The sequence below is a fragment of the Saimiri boliviensis genome, chromosome 9 (genome assembly GCF_048565385.1).
Source record: "Saimiri boliviensis isolate mSaiBol1 chromosome 9, mSaiBol1.pri, whole genome shotgun sequence".
NCBI lineage: Eukaryota > Metazoa > Chordata > Mammalia > Primates > Cebidae > Saimiri > Saimiri boliviensis.
The window spans coordinates 10,485,235-10,498,638 of record NC_133457.1 but is presented as its reverse complement, the minus strand read 5'-3'; the positions used below and the strand labels follow the sequence as shown (position 1 = coordinate 10,498,638).

General features: G+C 46.9%; 2 protein-coding genes across 8 annotated transcripts in view; both read right to left on the bottom strand.

The window, feature by feature from the left end:
- BFSP2 (beaded filament structural protein 2) overlaps positions 1–8,523 on the bottom strand; it is a 61,978-nt gene extending 53,455 nt beyond the window's left edge. The window contains exon 1 of the mRNA XM_003925069.3: positions 8,035–8,523. Within this exon, the coding sequence (XP_003925118.1) occupies positions 8,035–8,523 (489 nt within the window). The remainder of the gene's footprint in view (positions 1–8,034) is intronic.
- A 2,622-nt stretch (positions 8,524–11,145) lies between these two features.
- TMEM108 (transmembrane protein 108) overlaps positions 11,146–13,404 on the bottom strand; it is a 332,433-nt gene continuing 330,174 nt past the window's right edge. For 3 of the 7 annotated variants that reach the window (XM_074405463.1, XM_003925070.4, XM_010335799.3), the window contains one exon: positions 11,150–13,047. In XM_074405463.1, the coding sequence (XP_074261564.1) occupies positions 12,925–13,047 (123 nt within the window). In that variant the 3' untranslated portion in view covers positions 11,150–12,924. Of the gene's footprint in view, positions 13,048–13,404 lie in introns of all 7 variants that reach the window. The other 4 variants (XM_074405464.1, XM_010335800.3, XM_010335804.3 and 1 more) reach the window with 3 other exon arrangements.

The following is a 13,404-nucleotide window of genomic DNA, read 5'->3' as shown; positions in this document are numbered from 1 at the left end:
ACATTTCTCTTATTATGGGTGCATTTGAGACATTAGGAGCCATTTTCATGTATTTTTTTTTGTGTCAACTGTCTGTTCATATCTCTAACATATTTAAAAATAAGAGTGCCTTGACTTTTTTTAATCTCAAATTTTAAATGCTGTATATAGAATAGGGCTATTTTAACCTTTTATTTCCTACATTACTTTTTTTTTCCTAGTTTGTCATTTATCCTTTAATTTTGTTTGTGGTGATATTTTGAAGTGTAAAATTTCAAATGTGTCAATATTTTCCTTTGTTGCTTTTGGATTTTGAATGGTAACAAGGAAAAATTTCCCCACATCCAGGTTATAAAGGAATTCACCTATGTTTTCTACTTGTATGGTTTCATTTTTGACATTAATATCTAGGATACATTTAGAATTGACCCTAGGGTACAGCAAGAAATGAATCCAATTTTGTTGTTTTCCTCAAGACAGGGTCTTGCTCTGTCACCCAGGCTGGAGTGCGGCCGTGCCATCACGGCTCGCTGTACCCTCAGCCTCCCAGGCTCAAGTGATCCTCCTGTCTGAATATCACTTACTAAAAAGTCCATCCTTCCCTCTATTGGTTTCAAATGCTGCCTTTATCAATACTAAATTTCCAAACACAGTAGAGCTTACTGTAGAATTTTCTATTCTGTTCCTTGGTCGTCTGATCTTTTTGTGCCAATGCTAAACTATGTTAATTACGGAGACTTTATAATATGTTAATGTCTGCTGGGGCTGCTGGTCACCTCTCCAACCTCCTGCCCTTCACCCTTTTTACTTTTTGTTTCCTGGACATTTTTGTCGTTTTGTTCTTACAAATGGAATTTATAATCAACTCATCTAACTCTAGAAAAAAAGACGGTATTTTAAAAATTAGGATTGCAATAAGTTTATAAATTAGGGAGAAGAGACATCTTTGTGTTACTGGGTCTTTCTATTTGAGTGCATGGCATTTCTTTCTGTTTGTTCAAGACTATTTTGTATGTTTCAGAAAGATTTGAAGATTTGATAGGGATTTTGGACATTTCTGAAGTTTATTTAGAAGTAATCTTATGCTGTCATAAATGAGATTTTCTCATCTCTTTTATCTTTTTTGATTATATAGAAACAGCATTGTTTATGATTTGTTTTGAGGTGGCCCTCGCTTTGTTGCCCAGGCTGTTCTTAAAGTCCTGGGCTCGAGCAATCCTCCTGCCTCACCCCCTAATATCTGGTACTACAGAGTTGTACCACCCCAAGAAGCATGTATTTATTTATTTTTCTTTTAGAGACAGGGTCTTGCTCTGTCACCCATGGTGGAGTGCAAATCATGGCTCACTGCAACCTCAACGTCCCAGGCTCAAGTGATCCTCCTGCCTTGACCTCACAATGTGCTTTGATTACAGGCATTTGCCCCCATGCCTGGCCTCAGTATTGCTTTTTGATGTTATTTTATAGCATGCTACTTTACTAAACTATCTTATTGTTTGTTGTATAGTTTTTACCTTGTTCCTTCTAGGATTTCCAGAAAGGCCAAAATTTTCCCTCTTTCTTTCTAGTTCTTATACCAAGTATTTTCTCTTGTCTAATCACATTGACTACGGCCTCTGACCAATGTTACAGAGCAGTGACGGTGGGCACCTTTTTCTCATTCTTCATTTCTGTGGAAGGCCTAGTGTTTCCTTCTTAGAGATATTTTATCATGTCAAAGGAAGTCTCTAAACATCCTCATTATTCAGATGGGAAACTGAGATGTGGAGATCAATGAAGAACTTGGCTCGAGAACATACAGTCAGTAAGTGGCAAGGTTTGAGTTTGACCGAGGGCCTGTCTGGCTTCAAAATCCCCAGTCTTTGTACCACATCTAGTTTTCCCTAGTTTTTGTGGAAAACTGACCCCATCCCCGCATCTTTCATTTCCCAACGTGGAACTCGCATTTTAAGAGATCTTAAGAGTTTTCAGAGTGGCTGAGTGTGGTGTCTGAGCAGGGCATGGAAAGAGCGCCTGAGTGCCAAGCCCTAGCCTGCCTCTGTTTTCTTTAGTAGTTATCTTGCTTTCTAGACACACTCGACTTACAAAACAAGAGCCTCCAGGAAACCAGAAACCACCTTTCTTAGAAAGAAGCTTAGTGACTGGCTGGGTGCGGTGGCTCACGCCTGTAATTCCAACACTTTGGCAGGCCGAGGCAGGTGGATCACAAGGTCAGGAGTCCAAGACCAGCCTGGCCAACATGGCGAAACCCTGTCTCTACTAAAAATACAAAAAATTGGCTGGGTGTGGTGGCAGGCAGCTGTAATCCCAGCTACTTGGGAGGCTGAGGCTGGAGAATTACTTGAACCCAGGAGGCAGAGGTTGCAGTGAGCCGAGATTACACCACTGCACTGGGCAACAGAGTGAGACTCCATCTCTCTCTCTCTCTCTCTTTCTTTCTTTTTTTGAGATGGAGTATTCTTGTCCAGGCTAGAGTGCAATAGCACAATCTTGGCTCACTGCAACCTCCACCTCCCGGGTTCAAGTGATTCTCCTGCCTCAGCCTCCCAAGTAGCTGGGAGTACAGACATGCACCACTATGCCAGCTAATTTTGTATTTTTAGTAGAGACAGGGTTTCACTATATTGGTAAGTGTGGTCTCGAACTCCTGACCTCAGATGATCTGCCCACCTTGGCCTTTCAAAGTGCTGGGATTACAGGTGGGAGCCACTGTGCCCAGCTGAGACTCCATCTCAAAAAAATGAGAAAGCAGCTTAGTGGCTACCCGTATTATATAAATAAGACCCTCGGGAGCGGGCTGATCCCTCCTTCTCCCCCTGTCCCATCAAAATATTTCTTCCAGTCACTCTTCCTGAGAGGAAGGAATTTCTCGAATGTACTTTCCCTGGCAGCATCCTGTAGTGTGTCTCATCACTTGGCTGACAGAGAAACTGCCCCACTGGCCCACTCTGACCAAACAAATTGTGTTTATTAAGAAACTGACCGAGTGACTTTGCCTTGGGGAACTGTGTTCAGACCTTTGCAGATGCTAAAATAGCTTATGATTCTGCCCCCATCACCTGCTTTCGGGGATAGCAGTGGTAAGTGATGAACAGCAAACCCTGTTTCCTTTATACTCAGTGGAGAAGGATTAGTCCTTGTTTCTTTTTCTAAAAAGAAAGCCTTCTAGGACCACAGGTTCTGTGGGAGAGAAACTTGGCCCAGATCTGGATTGCCGGAGTTTCCAGCATTTTCTTCAAATAGGCAGACTCCCTGAGTATGGGCTTGTTCTCTGAAAGGGACAGAAAGAGGGGCTGTGAACAGCAGGAAAAATAGTCAAATCGGGTCTATTTTAAACTCTAGTCCTGTTGCCTTTCAACAGTTTTGATTTCCCATTTCCTCCAGCAGACAGCTGTCTCCTTTGGCGGTGAAAGCTGCGGTCTTCTCCCGTGGAGACCTGGATGGATGTCCCGGCTCCTCAACTTAGAACCTCTGCCCTCCCCTTTTCCCCAGGCCTCGGCCGTTCCTTTTGTTTTGACACCCGTCTCTGAGGGCTGTGCCTCTGTCACCGCTCTCCTTTCATCTGCAGCTCCGAGGCACAAGGCTGCCTTATTCCAAGCTTGCGTTTGGCCTATTTGAGATGAAAGGGCCTGATGTTGCCACCAGAGCCTATCATCGGCATCCTTCACTCAAGAGCACAGAGCAAGGCCGGAGAGGGAAATGGCCCAGGGCTTCCTCAGCCTCTGTGGTTGCCAGCTGGGGTTTTTCTGTCTGTTTTCACCACTTAGCAGAAGAGGCTGGGAGGTTCTAATGCAGCTGAGGACTGGGAGGAGAGAGGGTTGGAATTGAAACAGAACTTCATATGCATGAACCCTAACCAGGACCAGCTATGCAATTTGTGGGTCCTAGTGCAACGTGTGGGGCTCCTTGTTCAAAGAGCAGGAGCAAAGTGCAATTTACGTTACTAAAATATAAAGCTTTTCCTTTCTTCTGTCAAGTTTCAACTTGTTATGGGACTTCTTATCTGCTATTTAGTTTTGTACTCCCCGGGGCATGGGGATACTCATGCAGACAGACCTTTATAGGCATCCAGTGGCCTTGCTCCATGATTCTGGGCATGTGTGCACCCCACCACTGGCTGGGGTACCTTTCTTACCAGCCACTGGACTGATGTACCATGTCCTGCTGGTAGGGATGGGGTGGTAACCCCCAGGAGTACTACGACCTCAGCGCCACCTGTAGGTGCCTGGGTCGGGGGTGGGCAAGAGGCTTGCCCTCTCCCTCCAGTTGCTGCCACCCTGGGGCAGGGAGGGGGTTGTCAGAAGAGGCCTGGGGCTCCTGGGGGAAGAAGGGTGGGCCAAGAACCTGTTCTAGGGAGACACAGGGAGGTAGGACCGTTCGAGAGCCCCTGGTCCATGCTCCATTGTCCCATCAGACTTCAGTTCAAAACACAAATTCAAAGATAAAACTATTGACTGGGCCTGGTGGCTCATGCCTATAACCCCAGCCCTGTGGGAGGCCAAGACAGGAGGGTCTCTTGAGGCCAGAGGTTGGAGGTTGCAGTGATCTATGATATGATCCAGTGCAGGACCCTATGAGACTTCACTGGAGGTGCACCCATGGAGCCAACCTCGGCCCCGAACTTAATGGTGCTAAGGATGGAGAAGACCCCTCCCCAGGGCTGCCTTCCTGACTCTGCCATGGCACGAGCCCTCTGGATGCCCAAGCTTTGTGTTGCTCTCTGTGATGCGGCTTTCCGCACAGTGACAGCATTGGTTTCACTTCCCCGGCTCCTCTTCCTGCTTTTCCTGAAAACCTGTCTTTGTCTCCTCTTGGTGAGGGTGAGACAGACTGTGGGGAGATTCCAGGACACGGGGGGCCCTCACTCCCCAGAATGGCCCCAGGAGCTTTCTGTGTCTTCTGGCGGATGGTGGTGGGGAGGAGAGCCTGTCCCCTTTCCAACTCTTTTATCCCCCTCTGAAAGCAAGGGGAAATGTTGTTTCCCAAACATTTATGGAAGCTGTCGCTTGCTCTGAACTTCCCCACTGCCTGCTCCAGCCTGATGCAAGAAAGTGCCACCAAAATGGACATCCCCTACCCTGCTCTTGAGTGACAGGCCTCCCTTGGACTCTCTGTTTGGGGTCCAGGCTAAGGAGGAGGTCGAATGTCTCTCTAGGTGCCAACTCAGGGCTTAGTTGCTGAGAGCTTGCTCGGAGGCCTCAGGCGCTGCGTGGGCCCTGAGGAGTCACAGAGGGTTGCATGGAACTGGGCTTGCAGGACAAGGAGGGGTTCTGCGAGGTGGACAAGGTGGGGAAGAGGTGGCTGCAGGTGGAGAAATGGGAGGGTAAGGAGTGCTGTGAGGAGCACGGAACACCAGAGCCCTGAGTCTGGAAAGGTGGGCTTGAAGCCCCAGGCAGAGGGGCCTAAGTGAGGGCAGAGGGAGGGAGCACTGGATTTCTGGAGCCCAGGACTGCAGAGTGGCTGCCTCTGACCTCCAAGAGAGGCGAAGGCAGTACTTTGTGGAAGGCCTGGGCTGGAAGGTGGCCTTTAGGGAAAAAAAAGGCGATGGGGGCCCGGTGGGGGCCTCCTGCAGCTCCTCGAGGCCAGATTGATGGAAAAAATTGTGAGTATTTCTCAATTACAGAGGTTTTTTTTTTTTGTTCTTCTTGATGGAATAGAGCTTAATATGGCTGAAAGGCTGGCCTGTGCAATACAGAAATAATAACGCGAGCCATGAGTGATGGCTCACACCTGTAATCCCAGCACTTTGGAAGGCAGAGGGGGCAGATCACCTGAGGTCAGGAGTTTGAGACCAGCCTGGCCAACAGGGTGAAACCGCATCTCCATTAAAAATACAAAAATATTAGCCAGGCATGGTGGCAGGCACCTGTAATCCCAGCTACTTGGGGCTGAGGCAGCAGAATTGCTTGAACCCGAGAGGCAGAGGTTGCAGTGAGCCAAGATCGTGCCATTGTACTCCAGCCTGGGTGACAGAAGGAGACTCCATCTTTAAAAAAAAAAAAAAAAAAAAAAAAGGAAATAATAACTCCATTTTATTGATTGGTCTAACTCTATCTTCAAGTCCATGTTTTTTTAAAAAAAGAAGAAAAAGAGACCTTTATTCATAGCCGGGATCTCGTTTATAGGCACTTAAGAGGAAAGTGAGCCATGTGGGAGCCTGACCCTCAATGACAGAGGGTGTGTGTCTTGGCGCATGGCTGTGCTGCTTTCACAGGATTTTAGAGCTTCCTAGTCTATACTCTGCTTGTAGGCAGGAGCCAGGCATCTTATCTATGGATTTGCTAGAATATCCAAGCATGATTATACCCATTTTGTAGATAATGAAACTGAGGCCCAGGGAAGTCAGTAAGTCGCAACAGTTCCTATAGCTATCTGGAGCCAGAGCAAGTCAGTATCTATTGAGCATAAACTAAGTTTTTGTGGCCCTACTTTTTAACCTTGAAATCGGGACACCTGATTTCTCCTGACAAGTCTGTGTGGCACCTGAGTGCAAGCGATTGCTGACATAGTAGAGTATCCAGGGATGTTCTGGTGGTGGTTATGGGACGATATTTGGAAACAGGACAGTTTGTGACGAGTCCTGGAGGAATGGCTGCCTCTTTGATTTGACAGGCGTTAAGGGCCTGGACTGTTCAAAGATGGAGCAGCCCAGATGGAGGCAAGCGGAACAACAGCACCAGGGGGAGAGCCTGAGAGGAAAGTGCTGTTCATCATGTGCTCTGTGCTGTCAGCGGGCAGTGGCAACAGTGCAGGAGAAGCATCCTGGGATGAAGCAGGAGGCAGGAGGGGCAAATGGGGAGTCCCTGTGTGCACCTGCTCAGCATCTCCCCAGCTACACACAAATACAATTTGGTGACCTCCTCTTGGGAGGCTGCATGCTGGACTCCAGGGGGCCAAGGGGCTGAGTTGGCAGTCCCTGGTGGGTTAGAGGCTGATTTTGTTAAGAGGGATCCCAAGGCCAGCATCTGGAGAGAAAGGGGAGGAGAGAAGCCAGCCATCCACAGAGAGACCAGCTGAGAAGTGTAATGCTGGCTGGAGTCCCAGCATTAGAACCACAGGCTACAGGCCAGACGGGATGGATGAGCTCCAGGCTCTGCAGAAATCACCCTGGAGAGTGGGAAAAGCAGGGCTGACCAAGCAAGGGAGAAAGATGAAACCTGGGCATCCTTCCCTGTCCAGTAAGATAGCCACTAGCTACCTGTGGCTATTTATATTTAAATGAATGAAAATTAGATAAAATAAAAATACAATTCCTCAGTCTCAGCCACATTTCAAGTGCTTGATAGCTATATATGGCTAGTGGCTGCCAGATTGGACAGTACAGATATAAGATACTAATATTTCCATCATGCAGAAAATTCTACTTGAAGGTAAATTATCTCATTAATACATTTTGTATTGATTACGTGTTGAAATAACATTCTTGACATATAGTTAAATAAGCTATAATATTAACTTCACCTGTTTCTTTTTACTTGTTTTACTGTGGGCAATAGAAACTTGTCAATTACCGATGTACCGATTTCTATTGAACAGCATGGTTGTAGGTGGATACAGGAACACCCCTCCATTTATTCATTGTTTTTAATACCGCATCCATCTGATGGCATTTGATTGGATAATGGCTGTAAAAATCCTTTCTCAACAGTAAAGGTCACTGAGGCAGCCCAGGGTAATGGGGCAAATGCAACTTTGGAGACACAAAAATTCAGGTTTACATCTCATCTCTATCCCTCTACTAGCTTTGAAGTCTTGGGCAAATTACATGCCTCAGTTTCTCATCTGAAAAATGTAATCAATGAATGATCCACTGCATAGCATTTCTTTGAAGGTTACAGAAGATAGTGAATAGCACACGTACGGGGGCTAGCGTGGGCTCCTAGTAAACCTCGATGAAAAAGTAGCATTGTTGTTATCATTAGCATTTTAAGTGTGAAAGTGTAGGGGGTTATGGTCAGTTTTTCTGGCCTGAGAAAGACCAGAAAAACCCTACCCCTGCCTTCAGCAGCCCCTCCCAGCCTTCTGCAAAGCCCTCGGCACAGCTTGGACACTTACCTGCTGGCAGCTGCTGGCCCAGGAGGCCCGAAGGGCACCCCAGTTTCCCGAGCGCGTGGCCTTGCTCTCCAGGTGCATCCGAAGCTGTGTTTCCAGTTCCTGACTGACTTGCTCAAGGGCATGCACTTTGGCCATATATTCCACCAGGCAGCCTCCCAGGTCCTCAACAGCACCATGGTCCCGCTCCAAACCTGGAGCCGGCATTGTGGCCAGGCCTGAGCTCCGCAGGCCCTGAAGGAAGACACTGCTGATGCCGAGGGCCCGGCGGGTCACACGGGCACCCAGGCCACCTATGCACCCACTGGGCGCTGTTCCTACATAGACCCCAGGTGCTCGGACAAGGCCACTCATGGCATTGGTCCTGGAGGCTGGGGGGCTATCCAGGGAGGATGATGACCGCAGTCCCCTGAAGGATGCCCTGCGCCTCTGGAGGGGCATGCTGGAGCTGGCACTGGTGGGCAAGTCCACTACTACTCGCCTCTCACTCATCACCCCTTCTGCCTCTGTGGTGCCCAAGTGGGTTTACAGAGGCCAGTGGCTTTTGGTTTACAGCCCCAGCATCCCTGTGGCCTGGTCACGGGCCTCTCTGGAATCTCCCCTATCCCCGGGGCTGCTTTGTCTGCTGTCTTCCATGAGTTTCCATCATTCACTGAGCTGAAAGAGAAATGGGCACTGGCCAGGGCTGCGTGCAGAGAGGCACTCATGCATTCTTTGATGTAGGGTCATGTGCCCAACCTCCTAGATTTTTCTGTTGGTGGTGGGGGAGGCTGGATCAGTGCAGGCTGTGGGGGTAGCTCATCTGGGTTTGTGCACTTTACTACCTAAGAGTGGGCAAGGCAGGCATCAAGCAACCCCATTTTACAGACGAATAAACTGAGGCTCAATGACCTCAGATCACAAGTGATCACTTGCCCCAGACCTCACATGACAAGCTAAGACTCAGTCTAGCTATTTCAGGACTAATTTCAGTGCTTTCTACATCCCTATGTGTGCTGGCACATGTGAATGTGAACACATGTCCACACAGGCAGTAGAGGATGAAAAACGGCAGGACGCAGCGCCAGGGACCCAGGAGAAGAGCCCCTGCCTGTGGTTTCCTTCCCCCCGTCTCAGTCCTGGCAGCAGCTTCTGGTCCTTCCCTTGTCTCTCTCCTTTCTTCCTCATCTCTGTCCTCAGATGCTCTGTTCATCAGCTGCTCGTTGTTGGCCAGGATACTTCCTCCCTCTGGACCTCACTTTCTGAACATCAGCCTGAGCCTCTAACTTTCTGATGTACCAGATAAGGACCCTGGGCAAATTCAGGCCCCATACGTTGTGTTCTGGCCATTCTCTCCACCTCTGCTTCTTCCCCATCGGTTGGAAAACTGATACATAAAAACAACGAAGAGAGCGTTTCCTGGCAAGCTCTTCCAGGGTGCTTCAAGTTAGGTATGATGACACCCCTGTGTTGTAATTTTTGACCTTGGCATCCACTAAGCCATCAAGGGTCACACTTCAATCAGTTCTCTAGGATCAGGAAGGTTCCTCAAGTTCCAGGATGACAACATGGACCTAAAAATCTCTGTATTTAAGTTTTAGCCTGGAGAAACCAGGTCACCAAACCCCAGAACTGGATATTATTCCAGATGCTGTAATTTAGGAATGTACCTCAGGTGAGAGAGGAAGGGAGCCAATCTCTAGTGAGTACCAAATCCAGCCTGCTGTGTGCCTGAATCCTATAGTTTACTTCATGAAATTCTCAAGCCAACCTTAGGAGGAAGGAGGTCCAGGGTTGACAAGTACTGCCATATGGGCTGTGCACCTCCCAGCTCCAAAGTGCCATATCGCGTGTCCTGTGGTTGGCCACTATCTTCTTGTGTGAGGAGGACCCTGAGAGCTGCAATGACTTGTCCAAGGTCCCAGAAAGTAGCAGAGCTGGGGGGAAGACAGCCTCTTCCAACCTCTGGGCCAGTGACTTAGGAGCCTCCATATTGCCCACCACCCAGAGAGCAGGGTACCTACACGAGGTCACCAGGTAAAGTTAAAAAACCTGGTCTACTACTAGAAGATCTGTGTGTACTTCCTTCCTGCTGACCAGGATGCTCCAACCCTTCCTTTCTTTATTGTCTTCCACTTTGTCCATTTGACATGGCCTAGGAGGTTTTTATAAATATCAATGTTGGGGCTATTTGATGAACAGATGAAAGAACCGATTAGATTACATAAAAGCCAGTAGTGTCCTTGTTTATTCAGATGTAGCATTAATGCTGTGAGCACCAGCCCTGACACACCCAGAAGGAGCATGAGAGGCTGCGTTAAAGTCACAGCCTCCTGTACAGGTGACACTGACTTGATTCTGAGGATCTATGTTATTGTGAATTCCAAGATGTATTGTCCAAGGCTGAACGAAAGGTTCAAGCTACTGATTAAGGTATGCACAAATGTGTCATGTTTAGGCATTGTTATTCTCTACACAACGGTAACACTCAATGGCCGGGTTAACTTCAGACATCTCTGGGCCAAAGATATTTACTATATAAATCCACTCAGCCCTGGGGATGGGGAGAATGGTGGGGGACGTGCTTTAATTGACACCGCTATCTCCAAAGACCTGAGGAAAGATGACTCTAGTTTGGAGAAATTGCAAACATGTTCAAAAAGATTTATTTTATCAAATGATAAATTGCTGCCGGGCATGGTGGCTCAAGCCTGTAATCCCAGCACTTTGGGAGGCCGAGGCGGGTGGATCACAAGGTCGAGAGATCGAGACCATCCTGGTCAACAAGGTGAAACCCTGTCTCTACTAAAGATAGAAAAAATTAGCTGGGCGTGGTGGCATGTGCCTGTAATCCCAGCTACTCAGGAGGCTGAGGCAGGAGAATTGCCTGAACCCAGGAGGCGGAGGTTGTGGTGAGCCGAGATCGCGCCATTGCACTCCAGCCTGGGTAACAAGAGCGAAACTCCGTCTCAAAAAAAAAAAAAAAAAAAAAAGATAAATTGCTAATCCTATTAGCTCGTCATGTACATAAAACTCACCTGTTAAATCAGATTAAAAAATACCATGGACATAAAGTTGGCATTGGTACTGCTTAAGGAAGACTTAGAACTTATCTTAAAATGAAAAGAATGCAAAATGCATTAGCAACGGAATCCTCTGGCTAACAAAATAAGTTTATTTATATATACATGGTAGCTGAAATCTGTGGATAAGGAAAAATAAGTCATACATCCACATACGTATATATAACATATGTATCTTGGATTACATATATTATATATAAATTTTACTTTACAGATTTTTCTCTATGTATACTCACACACATTGGCATATTAAATGTAACAGTTAACAGAAATATTATGGTAAGGTTAAAAAGGTCAGACAACAACACGCTAGAAAATTAAACTTAGAGAAACATTTAACCTGCGTCTTTGTGGGTTGAAGACTCTTTGAAGAGAGACAACAACTGAACTCATGTGAAGTAGTTTTATACAACACTGAGAACACACTTTTGAAGGCCATCTGCTTGTTAAAAACGCAGAAAGAAAAAAGTCATGATAAAAAGACCACAGCAACAACACAAACATATGAATCAACATTCAAGTTCAATTCCCAATCCAACTATAAGAGCATCTATATTCAAAATATACTATCAAACTAGTTTTATTTTAGAGAAGGAAAGTGTCAAAGCAGTCATCATCTCTCTTAGCCACGATCAGGAAAAAATAGAGAAGCAGCCACCTCTGGAAGCCTCTTGGGCATCTCTGAGGGTCTGACCCTGTTGGCCGCGCTGGACACAGCACGGTGAGGCAGCCAGCCAGTGGGCAACGAGGGGAGCAGTGGAGGCTGTGAGCTGTGGGGCAGGTCCACCGGCTGGTGCTGCGAGCAGGTTTGCAGGGGCAAGTAGGAGTGTAACGACGTCTTCTCTGAAATGATTTGCTCAGCAATCTTTTTTTTAAATTTTTTTAAAGATTGCAGGAGGAAGGTTTCAAAAATCATAGCTCTGCTACCTCAAAGCTTCTTAGATAAACATGTTCCTTAGGGGTACAATACCATGGCCTTTTGAGAAAACAAAGCTAAACCCCAATAAACATTTGATCCTTGAAGAAGAGCAAGCATTTTAAAGCTCCAAGGCTGGGATCTGCATCTAAACCCTCTCCGAGAGAAAGGCACTGGTGTTTAGTGCAGATTGAGTGTTGGAAGGGATGCAGGAAGGGGCATGGAGGGAACGTTTTCCCACCAGGGAAAGGCAGTCTTGTTAGCAGTGGAAGCAATGTTAGGGGGACGTGGCCTTGGGATGCCTTGATGTCCTCCGTGGATTCCCAAGGACTCCATGCTTCTGTCTGCTGTCTACAGCTTTTAAACATGACATCCAATGGTGGTGTCATGAGGCTCCAGGGCCCTCATCCTCGGGGGTGATGAGATGTTCCCTTTTCCTGCCCTGTGCATGAGTCTGCCATCTCCCCCCAGGTGGCCCAGTTCCCTTTACAGGTGTGCGTATGAGAGGGAAGAGGTGGGCCACACCAAATCGAGAGGAACCAGAGCTTTAAGAATCACTCAAAGAACTGTGCGCTTGACCACGGCGACATTCAGCTTCTATAGGTCAGTCTCTTACCTCACCTGACCAGGGCGCCTGGGATCCCCAGGTGCTCAAAAATAGTTATTAAGAGAAGCAATCAATGCAACTGCTTTGCTTAGAAATACCTTTATTTTATAAAGCCACAGATCATTCTGTAAATTTTTTTTTTTAAACCACACTAGTAAAAAAGATGTTGACAATTCATAGGAAAAGAAAGCTGAAAATGTTTCTCATTAAGTCAGGGTTACACAAAGGTTATATTTATAATATATATATTTGTATATTTATAATTTAGAGACGAAAAATAGGGAATAGCAAAGCGAAGCCTCCTGCAGTTAGATCTCAGATACTTGATCGTTTCCCACAAACAGTGTTTCTTGACAGAAGGGGTTAACAAGGACCATCCCAGTGTCTCTGTAGTCGCCATTGGCTGGGGAACGGGGTTCTGAAAGCTGATCCTGGGGGGAGAGAGGAAGGAGAAGTGAGCTGGAGAAGGCTTAGGGTGGCCGTTCTTAAAAGTACATGTGGGAACATTTATTTCAGCATTGAGGGCTTGGCACACATTTTCATCATCCCCACTGCTAATGCTGAGGCACACAGCCCTCTTTGCTATTCTTTTAATTAGTCTGTGCGTGTGTGCGTGTGTGTGTGCGTGCGTGTGTGTGTGTGCGTGTGCGTGTGTATTTTAATTTTTGTGCTATTCTTTCAGATTTTTATAGCAGCTCCCAAAAAATGTTTCCTGCTTCTGGAATTACCCCAATACCAGGTTGCCAGAGGTGATACTATTTTCCTTGTCAAAGTCTGAGGGGGCTTGC